Source organism: Colossoma macropomum, unplaced genomic scaffold (assembly GCF_904425465.1).
Source record: "Colossoma macropomum unplaced genomic scaffold, Colossoma_macropomum, whole genome shotgun sequence".
NCBI classification, from domain to species: Eukaryota; Metazoa; Chordata; class Actinopteri; order Characiformes; family Serrasalmidae; genus Colossoma; species Colossoma macropomum.
Window position 1 is genome coordinate 13,477,101 of NW_023494797.1, and position 11,984 is coordinate 13,489,084.

Sequence of the window (11,984 nt, forward strand, 5' to 3'; positions counted from 1 at the left end):
CCTCCGTAGCCACTCCTGCAGCAGATCAATAGGGCTTTTTAGTGTCAGATATTCTTAGGTAATTGGATGAATGAACCAGTCAGGCTTTGGTACCAGACAGCAGCATCTCTGTCTCATTGGATATTGTCATGACATGCCTAGTAAAAAGCCTTTTTTTGTGGAAAAAAACTGAAAAAATATTTCAGCAGCTTTAGAAGCTTTTTTATTACTTTAAAATTCCCCAACCCTTGCTTTATTTCTTTTCCTTGGCTGAGGCATTTCAAAACCTTATCAGCTCAAAATGACATTCACCTCTCTTCCCTTAATTAAATTTTTTCACTGTATTTTTTAAGTGCTGATAAGGCAGATGGGATATGTTATTTATTACCTGGACTATGAGTCAACTAAGGAATACAAATGAGCTCACATATGGTACATTTTAAAGTATACAGCGGTGCTGAATGGCCTGTGCAGTGATTGCATCAGTATTTAATTCATGACAAAGGCAGCATGAGTAAGCACGGCCTGTGAATTTATGTGAATAGTTGATATATTGCCTGTGAATTTATGTAAATAATTGTTCTACTGCACTGCGCTGGGCTGAGAAAAAGTGTTTGAATTTACAAATCCTATTGCAGGCACTGGACCGGTAACTAAAAGGCATCATTTAGTCCGTATGAAACTAGCTGGTCCGTTACATAAGCGAAGCAATGGTGCACCAGTCATGTTTTCTCTATCCAGGTTAGTTGTAGCTCCCTCCAATATATACGAGTATGAGCAGCAAGAGATGTCTCACACAGTCTATATTAAGCTGGTGTGGGTGTACTTGGAAGCTTTGCAAAGCTCCAATCTACTTATGGCTTATTTGACCATTTTTGTTTGCAGTATTCCAAGCAAGAATTTGATGTGTGGATATTTACTTCTGAGCAGAAAATTGGTCCGTACAGTAAACTGACGCTTATTTGGCCACAGCCGCTAGTTTAGCAAGCCGTCAATGCCTTTAAGAACACTTAATTTCGCTCATAAATTTCGCTGGTTATTTTTGGTTTAAATAAACAGGCTCCTGCTAGGACGTGGCCTGATTACGTCGCGCGTTCCATTAGGAGTGTGTCCCTTGGAAGACCTCTCAGCGTCTCACAGCACAGTGTCAATTATGCTGCTGCTAACTAACATCCACTGCTGAATGCAGCGATTAATCATCTAAGTCTCGCCGCGACTAATTCAATCACATTTCAGCGTTTTCACAGTTTAGGAGATGATCTGCGATCAGCTCTTTCTCAAAGGCAGATGCAAAAAGAAAATATGATGAAGCTTCAAATTAACTCGCCATGTTTGGTCAATAAAGATCAGAGTCTGTATCAAAACAGAGACGCCAAAGAGTTCGTTCATCTGAGAGAAAGCAGTTTTTATGAGATGGTCTAATAATACAGAATTTTGTATTGTATCATTGTACATTGGCTAGCTGATTCATGTGTTGTTGTTGCTAGTGTAGGATTGTGCAAGGAACAGAATCTGCTGGGTGAGCCAGATTTCAGGTTTCCTTTTGCTTTACCTTTTAATGGACAGTGGTGATGTAGATGTACCTACAGATATACTTCTACCTCAACCGCTAAAATGATCATCATCATTTTCTTCTAGTAATTTAAGTGACGGTTCCTAACCCTGCTAGAAAAAAAACAGCATAGACTAGCATAGCTGGGCCCCAACAAATCCAGCATATTGTCGCTGTTGGAACGAAAACCTCTCCACAATAGTAACTTTACAGAGGAGGGGAAAAACCTTCTTAACTTTTAATGGAAGTTAATGTAGCAACATTCATTTCCAGGTAATTTTGGACCATTTCTATCTGGCTGGTCATCATGAAATTTTAACAAAGGGTAACTGAAGATTTCAAATTATGCAAAACAGTAAAAAAAGTCAAAGTTTTTGTGTGACAGTGTGTCTCAGATACTGGCATGCTGGTCAACCAGCACCAAACCAGCATAAACCATCTTGGACCAGTGTGGATTTTTGGGAATTCATGCTGGTCTGTGCTGTTTTTTTCAGCAGGGAACCTGGAAGTGATTGTGGGAGCAAGTACAGTGATAGCATGTGAGGTGAAGCTTTATCTTTGTCAAATGAAAGAAAGCAATGAAAAAAAAGTAAAAGTCATCCTTAATTTGACCATGAAAGTATAATTAACCTAGTAATAAACAACAGAACTTCGATTGTCACACAAACTTTACCATCTAATGCCTTGGGGTAGCCGCATACGTACAAGAGCTGAGACGTGACAGTGTTTTTCCCAGGATCTGAAGTCTTCTGTTGGATGTGTGACAACTGACACTGTGGTGTGAGGATGTCCTAAAGTGAACATTACACTATAGGCAGGTTTTTGTAGGCATGATATTTGTCTGCAGCACAGACAGTGTTCAACCAGCACAGCTCAACAGCCACATTTCTGTAACTTTTCATCTATTCTAGGTAAAATAAATGTAGTACTAATGACTGCATCACTCTGCATGTTTAAAAGGATGTGAACGTGTAGGAATCTTAGTGTCTTGCTATGGTGTGCATGAAATAAGTCAATATATTAACAGTTTTTTAAACTGATGGGAAATTAGTTTTTACAAGCCTACATTAGCATGTTATATATAGGGGCACTACGCAGCTTTTCTTTGGAGTTTCTATTATTCTAAAAAAATGAGTCTGAATGGATCAGTAGAAACTCCACTGTGCCATTCTAAAATCTCAACTGTTGTACTCCTATAATGTTGAACTGAAAATTGAAACATTAATATATTAATATAGGGCACATTTTTAAGCACTTCATATTTATGGGACAGTGTACAGAATCTACATTAGAGGTCTGTGACCCCACAAGGCCCAACAAAACTCTAAATAGAAAAAACAGTTCTTGTACAACATCAGTCTTGAGTTGGGCTCAGGTTTATTCTTTAATGACTGCTTTTTTATGAAGTAGTTCGTTTTTGCTTGAATTAATAGGCCTGCATAAATTGTGCTCTTTCATACATTTGATCTGTGGTCTAGTATGTGTACAACAAAACCGTCATGTACAGTGTAGATCAGGCAGTTCTCAATTTTGCCATCTCAACGTCCACCTGCTTAACGCTAGAAAGTGTACAAGCCCATAGGACAACAAAACTCGTTTTTTTGCTTGAAAAGTTTATTTTGGGGAAATTTTCAACACAGCTGTAACAAATGAGGCTTGCAGGCTGCATGTGCTCAGTAGATTTATTCGGGGCAGCCCAACACTCGTTATCCTCACAGGCAGGGGTTTAAAAACAGGCAGGCATTCTGAAAAGCAGGGTTCACAACACAGCACAGGAAACACGCAAAGAAAAACAGCTTGGAACTCAGTTCAATGCAACAGTGTTTGCAACCAATAACAATAACACACAATAGAGTGTTTGTGCATTACCAAATGAGTTCATGACTGAACTGCAGGTGTGTTCTATGACGGAGGGGTGGAACCAGGGAGGAGCAGGACCTAGCTTGAGCCAATCCACTGTGGACAGATCTACATGGAGTCTCAGCAAAGAGGGGAGACACTGTGACAGGACTGATGTCTGGGTGCCAGAATATGCAACATATATCATTGAGCATAAAATATCAACAGATTAATGTAGCATAAACTTTTTTATATTTAAAATCAGGCAGAATGGTGGAAAAATACTTCTGCAACACATGTTTATGCCATTTTCCCACAAGTGGATGATTGAAACTTTCGAGGAGTATATGTAGTTTTTAGACGCAAGGGGCAAAGGCTTAAATTAATATTGTTTACCATTTGAAAATGTTCAATGTTATATTTCGTTCTTATTATTAAGTCAGTTCTTTTTTCATTGATTTACAATAAAGTGCCATCACCAGCCTGCTATGGACCACTGACTTCCCAAAGACCGCCAGAGGCTGTTCTGCGGCCCACTTTGCGGTCCAAGGCCTAGTGGTAGAGAAACCATGGTGTAGAGTGTTGAGACTTTCAGCTACGATAGCAGAAACTGGCACAACATGACTAAAGCAACACATTTAGCATGAATGAAGCAGCTGCAAACCAGAAACGAATGTCAGTATTTCCTGCATTAGTAAAGTCACTACAGCAAAAGCTCAGCTTAGATTAGATTCAGATTAGATTTCTGTCGATTAGCTGTAAAACAATGTCTGTGATAATCCAGCTCTCTTACTTTGGGTTGGGTTTGGGTTTCAGATTTCTGATCTAGACACTTCCTATCATATCAAACTGAATTGCACATGAATTGCACCCTAAAAGCATCATAGTAGTACACACTGGTGCAAAATATGGGGGGACGAGAGAGATATGTTCCCCCTCTTTTTGAAAGTATACAAGATAAATTTGGGGGGTCTCGGTCACAAAGGTGCATAGCTTATATTACTGATAACATGTTTTTGAGACATCTCAATGAAATACACAAAATTTCCACCAATTATACTGCATTGTTACTAAAGCTAAAACAGTGCCTGTGTGAATTAGGTTTTCACCTAGTTCTATGTTTGAATTGCTGTGTGTAGACTTTAGCCTCCTTATAGGCCTTTGCAGTCAACACATAACATCAAACATACAGTCTGATCATTTCCAGGCAGATTGCTGAGGCTGGTGTTGTTGGTGCAGTGCTTTTGGGTTCACTACTCTTGACGTCAGTATTAGAGCTGTTGCCATAGTGGTGAGAAGAACGCTGAAAAGCATGCTTGTGTAGACATGCTCATTGTTTATGCTGTATTGTCCCCAGGCTTTCTCCATAATGGTACAGTTCTAACACTTACGAGAAAACATGTTTGATCTAATATGCATAAATGCAGTAAATTGTGCAGTGAGGATGCTGTCCAAATTACGCTATTGTTTTTCACATTTCATTCCAACCAGCAATTAACATCAGAGTCTTCTCACACAAAGGTTTTGTTTAGCTCCGCCGAGCGAGTCCGGGTCAGTGACCAGTGAGCCAGAATGTTTTCAGGAGCATCCTGCTCTCTCCTCCTTCTCTCTCGCTCCCTCCGTCTCTCACTCTTGTTTTGAATTGTTATTTTCCTTTACAGCAATTTGTGATTCCACATTGCCATTTAAATCTCATATTGATAATGTCACTGAATCAGCGTTAGTTCATTTATAGCGCAAGTTTGCTTCCTCATAGATAACTGAATAAGTAGTCACTGAAAATGTGCCTAATGCTAATATATTAACGGACACATATCCTACATTTGTCTTGTAGCTTACTTTTTCCTCTCAGGTCCACTTTTAACATCTCTGTGTTTTTGTGTGCCAAAAACAGACACTATTAATTTTTTTTTACTGTGCCTTTAAGACTGATATATGTAAATAAGCTCTGTTCTGATTGACTGCCCTATATTGTGGCTCATTCAAAAAGCAGTCTGGGCTGAAACACTCCTTATATCTTCAGTGTAAATGGGCAAGGCTAACGTGCTGGAGGCTGAAAAGGCGAATAAATGTAGATGAGATTTTTATGACCTCACAAAAACGCAGTTCAAACCAGGCTAATTTTGCAGCTTAGTTTCCATATATGGACTGGAAAGTGAACAATATATTATGAAACTTCAGCAATGTTTATATACTACATCAAACATCAAAGTGAGGAAAGTTCATTTTACCATGATATGGGCACTTTAATGTTGCCATAGTCATTTTATTAGAGCGTCAAACTTTGTAAAAGTATATTTTTTAAAACAAAAGCTCAAACAAAATTGCCAATCTAATTCTTTATCCACAAGCTAATATGTTAGCCCCGAGCTAACACATTAGCCACAAGCTAGCATGCTAATTACAATTCAGTGATACATCGTATTGTTACATCTCAATATCACACCTGTTTTAGTCACTGCACCGTTTCATTTAGAAATAATTTAAAAATTATTTTACTGTTAAAGTTCCTAATGGGTTAACACCTTCATACGTTTAAAAATGCCTGACATTATGTTCCAAAGCGTGTCTTAAGATCATCAAGCACTGGCTTGAATATTCTGAGTGTGAAGCACAAAAAGACGGGTGAATCAGCCATCTGTTATTGTTATTGCACCAAAGATTTGGAACTCTTCTCTGTTAATATTCATCCGGCACCATTACTAGTTTGAAAAAGCAGCTAAAAACATTTCAGTTTATTTTAGCATTTTATTCATTTCTTTTGGATTAAGTTGGAATGCTTCATTTATATTCCAGTTTCTCGCTATTGTAATGCTTTCCTGATTTCAACAGACACGTTCTCTTCATTTTAAGCTATTCACTGTTTTATCACTGTTTGTATTGTTGAAGCACTTTGAGCTGCCTTTTTACGTATGGAAGGTGCTACATACAGTCACAGGCAAAGGGCCCCTTGGTAAATTACATGTTTTGTTGGTTTTCTAACTGAACATTTTCTGTTTATTTGCTGAGTTTAACATATGTGTACAGGCTACATTTCATGCCCAACATGTTAAATTCAGCTAATAAACAGTAATTCTTCAGAAATGAGAGAGCTATTCTTCTTATTATTATTATTATAAATGTGACTGGTGATAATCTGATCTTTCCTAAGAACACTCAGAAAAAGCTGCTTATCCTCCTGGGTTGCGTGGGGAGCTGGATCTCAGCGCTCATTGAGTGGAAGGCAGGCCTCTGGACAGTGGCCTTCTTAAACATATACTCCAATATGGGCAGATTTCTTGTAGGCTTGAATGGATGTTTGTATCATCCCTTGTACACTGCAACCCAGAAGTGGAACATATGTCACTTATCTCCTGCAAATGTCCAGCACAGCCCTCGGGGGCCTGTCTGCTTCCTTTTCCACTTTTCTGGCAGCCTGTGGTGTCAGGATTACCATATGTCTCATTTTGCAGAGCACTTGAGTGAGGATTTTATGATTTTGACTGATATCTTTTAATTTGAAGCTATTTTGCATTTGGTGCATTATTACGTGTTGCCTTTTTGATAACACTTTATTTGGTAGAACTTCACTGAAGGCCAGCGTTCATAAGACTACACAACACCTGTATGATCCTTTGCTGACAACTGACATAAACCTGTATGGATCATTCTACCGAACTGGCTCTGATTGACACGTTAATTATGTTTATTTTATTACAACAAATGATTGAATCAAAACTTTCCTAAACGTTTCAGTAGTGACTGTTTCGGTAGAGACAGCAGACCTCAAAAGTGCTAGATTTAGACAGCTTTGAACAGTTGCACACATATAAATTCAGAAAATCTTTCATTAAAACTCTTGCTGGTCTTTATATATTAGCAATCTTTAAGGTTACACACTGACTTTGGGAAACATTTACTTCAAAACAATGGAATGTAACTGCTCACCATGTGGCCATGAGGGACATGGATGCAGTCCCACTTCCTGCTTCAAAATGCAGGGGTGTGGCTAAAATAAGGCTCTGCCTAAGTACTAAAACTCTTTTTGTTTCAGTAGTGACATGAAAACGTGAGACAACGCTTTTTTATTAAAGTTATTTTATTTAAAAGTTAAACTCATGATGAATCTTAATCTTTCAGCTTCACTTTAAAAGAAAACAACGGAAAAAAATGCAAAAAAAATAAGTATTATTTTCACAAATGGAAATTTAGGGGGTTAGGATTTCAGACAGACACTTCGCAATAGAAAGCACCCTATAAAGTATGATTTTACATATATTTACCTTATTTCTATCTCTGTTAATGTCTTTGGTTTAAATAGACCATAACATAATCTGTTCAGTGTCTAAGGTCTGAATATGTAATTAGTTTTTAAAATATTTTTTCTTCTTTTACAGCAGGGTCCATATAGACATTCATAAAGGCAGTTATCATAACACTTGCTGAGGTACAATTACATTAAAATGGGCAAAAGCAGCCTTTGTGACAACTGATGCTTGTTTGAATAAGTCTTTCTAAATGTTTATGTAGTTTTATACCAGCTGTCATGCAAGACTTTTGTAGGTGTCATGCAGTCTGACGAATACTCACAAATGGACTTAATGACACATGCATAAGAAGAAGAACTGAATAATTAAAAAAAGCAATGCTTGAGTGTTTATGAACAGCTTATGTCAGTATTCACAAGATAACATCAGATGTGTATGAAGTAAATGAGACTGTATTGACACAAGTTCCCTTAAACTAAAGTGATGGACGTTTGTTCTATTTATAAGACTGTTATGAAGATTATATATAAATATAAATAAAAATAAGGCCTAGTTAAGATCGCCATGTTCTGTATCAGTTCTATGAAATATGACCTCAAACTAAGGCAATGCAGGGTAATTTACAGGAAAAAATGTATGAAAATAATCACTTCCTAGTTTGAAGGCATCAAAACCTTCTGCTGGGCTGGATTAAAGTGTTCTTAGCTAGGCAATTTTCATTGTTCCCATGTAAGTTCAATTACATTGGAACAATGCCTTATAACAGTGTTATAAATGGAATAAATGTCTGTCACTTTAGTTTGAAGGCCCTCATGTCAATATAATGTTATGTACTTCATAAAGCATCTTATGTCATCTTGCAGATACTGACATAAGCTGTTCATAAAACATTCCAATAAGAATTTCTTTTGAAGTCACGGTGCAGGTTACCTACAAATGAAGTGCCTTTTATGCTTTTGTGAAGGATATTTTGCTCATGTTTCCATGCAACCTGCAAGACTGTAGGCATGCCACTCTTTTATGAACTAGACACATAATTATCAAGATAAAATCCAATTTGGGGGTTGTCACTCAAACATTGAAGAATTATTTATGCATAGATTGAAATAATGGCATAATACCTACACATCCAGGTAGCTAAGCACCTGTGTGTTTGCACTGCAGTTATTTGTGATATGTCCTCAGAAGTTCTTTTCATTACAGAGAAAATAACAGTCAGGCTTTTGTCTTCTCATGCATAACTGTCCATAATCAGTACATGTGACACTGTTTCACAGAAAGACACCTATAGTGGCTTTTTAAGAAGACCTCCTAAGGCTAACAGATATCTGTGTTCCTCTTTTTCAGGCCGCTTCATTACAACATTTTGGGGAGAGAGAACCAGCAGACGATAAATTATGAATGTTGAACAAGATGACCTCTTACCATCAGCACCAGATGATGAGAGGTCCTAGATGGAAAGGGGCTTGGTTCGACCCCTTCTTTCTCCTGCTGTTGGCTCTGCAGTTGCTTGCAGTGGCAGGACTGGTAAGGGCCCAAACCTGTCCCTCGGTGTGCTCCTGCAGCAACCAATTTAGCAAGGTTATCTGTACCCGCAGAGGGCTGAGGGAAGTCCCTGATGGCATCTCAACCAACACTCGTTATCTGAACCTTCAGGACAATCTTATCCAGGTCATCAAAGTGGACAGCTTCAAGCATCTACGACACTTAGAGATCCTCCAGCTTAGCAAAAACCACATTCGCAACATCGAGATTGGGGCCTTCAATGGGCTAACTAGCCTTAACACCCTGGAGCTCTTTGACAATCGCCTCACAACCATCCCGAATGGAGCTTTTGAATATCTCTCTAAGCTCAAAGAGCTGTGGCTTAGGAATAACCCAATTGAGAGCATACCGTCCTATGCTTTCAACCGCTTACCCTCCTTGCGGAGGCTGGATTTGGGCGAGCTCAAGCGGCTCTCCTACATCTCAGATGGAGCGTTTGAGGGCTTGAGTAACCTGCGCTATCTGAACCTGGGCATGTGTAACCTCAAGGAGGTCCCCAACATTCAGCCCTTGGTTCGCTTGGATGAGCTGGAGATGTCTGGGAACCAGCTGACAGTGATTCGGCCTGGTTCCTTCAAGGGCCTCATCCACCTCCAGAAGCTGTGGATGATGCACGCCCAGATCCAAACCATTGAGAGGAACTCTTTCGATGACCTACAGTCATTGGGTGAGCTCAACTTGGCTCACAACAACCTCACCTTTGTGCCCCATGACCTTTTTACCCCTTTGCGCCATCTGCAGAGGGTGCACCTGCACCATAATCCCTGGAACTGCAACTGTGACATCCTGTGGTTAAGCTGGTGGCTTAGGGAGACTGTGCCGACCAACACCAGCTGTTGCGCCCGCTGTTACTCTCCTCCAAGCCTTAAGGGGCGCTACATTGGAGAACTGGACCAGAGCTACTTTCAGTGTTATGCACCTGTTATTGTTGAGCCTCCCGTAGACCTCAATGTGACTGAGGGAATGGCAGCGGAGCTCAAATGTCGGACAAATTCGCTGACCTCGGTCAGTTGGCTAACACCAAATGGCTCCATTATGACGCACGGGGCGTCCAGGGCACGTGTCTCGGTGCAGAACGATGGAACCTTGAACTTCACCAGTGTTACCATGCAGGACACGGGGACCTACACCTGCAAGGTCAGCAACATGCTGGGCAACGTTTCGGCTGCTGCTGTCCTCAATGTGACCTCCATAGACAACAGCGGTTTCAGTTACTTTACCACCGTCACTGTTGAGACCATAGAATCCCCGAATGACGGGGAGAGTAGGACCCCAGCGCAGCCTTCCTTTGGCTGGGTGTCATCCTCGACTACGAGGGGAACACCCCTCTCCACAGAAAAGGCCTACACCATCCCTGTGACGGATATAGATGTGGAGGGAGCTCTCAACGGTTTGGAGGAAGTCATGAAGACCACCAAGATCATTATCGGCTGCTTCGTGGCCATCACGCTCATGGCCGCCGTCATGCTCATCATATTCTACAAGATGCGGAAGCAGCACCACCAGCAGGATCACGATGGGCCCACCCGAACCATCGAAATCATCAACGTAGATGAGGAGCTGACGGGGGTTCCAGCGATGGAGAGCCACCTGACTCTTCCTCCCCTGGAGCATGAGCACTACAACCACTACAACTCATACAAGAGTGCTTACAACCACGCCTCCACACTCAGCTCGCTGCATAGCTCTGCGCATGAACCTTTACTAATCCAAGCCAGCTCAAAAGATAACGTGCAAGAGACACAAATTTGAATTCCTCGCTTTGAACAGGACAAAATTTGATCTGTACTAACAACGTTCTAGGTGTCGGTTGCGGACAATGTAGTGACGACGAAGACAGTGATGGAGAGATGTCACTGAGAACCAGGATGTATGTATTATTTCAACAAGTGTCTTTACAAGCAAAGATTATTTATTTAAAGATATGTGTAGTGGCTGAATCAAAAAAAAAAGAAGAAAACAGAAAAAAAGAAAAAAGTTAATATCCTTTTCCCACCTGTACTCATTTTTATTTTATTTTCAGATTATGAATGGTTTACTCAAAACAATGTGCTTGTGAATTTAACGTGAAAAAAAAAAAACATGCTTTGACAGCCTCATGTGAACAAACCACAAACATGACATTCCTCATGAATACTGACATATCTGTTGCATCTGTGGGCATGCTGCAACATTTTACATTTCCATATTTTCACATTTTAGTGAAACAAGAGCAAAAAAAGCTGGCCATTGAGGGCTTAAGACTGTAAATAACATTTGCTGCTACGGCGGCAAATAGTGCAGATAAGCTTCTTTGTTCATTTTTGGAAGTGCCCACTTCCCTAATCATATCACATACGATGGTAATATTTGGACAAAGGTGCGAAGATAACTATAGTTTGATATTCAGGTCAAATTATGGGCCGTTCTGATTGGAAATTAAGACTGTTCCTTCTGCATTATTTGAATGGGATGGCTATGGAGACTTTTTTCTCTTTTTTTAGAGACATTTGGACAAGTTTTCTGTAGCGTGTGGCATTTTCTCTATCTTCTCTATCATAAGGCTCCTTATGTAGGAATCCTGATATTAAATAAATAATTAACACCCTCTCAGATGAGCTACTGGTTAAAATGCTGTCAAATGGCCATCATAACAACTTCATAGATCCATTCCAAATTTTAAAAGTTAAAACTTGTAAGTCATATTTTAGTCCATTTGCTGTTTGAAAATGTCACTGGGAGTCTAGCACTGGTACCAGTTCTTAAAAATGCAACAAATTTGCTCCTGATTATTGATATAAATACTGGTCATATAATAGGATATACCAACACAATACTGTAGG

The 11,984-nt window shown here is 39.7% G+C and overlaps 1 protein-coding gene across 2 annotated transcripts in view; it reads left to right on the top strand.

The window, feature by feature from the left end:
* The window catches only part of lrrc4cb (leucine rich repeat containing 4C, genome duplicate b), a 48,839-nt gene extending 37,721 nt beyond the window's left edge, over positions 1-11,118 (top strand). The window contains exon 2 of one of the 2 annotated variants that reach the window (XR_005008029.1): positions 8,965-9,016. Coding sequence is in view for 1 of the 2 variants with exons in the window: in XM_036584334.1 (XP_036440227.1) it covers positions 9,019-10,914 (1,896 nt within the window). In the remaining variant the exon portion in view is untranslated. Of the gene's footprint in view, positions 1-8,964 lie in introns of both variants that reach the window. The other variant, XM_036584334.1, reaches the window with a different exon arrangement.
* The last annotated feature ends 866 nt before the right edge of the window (positions 11,119-11,984 follow it).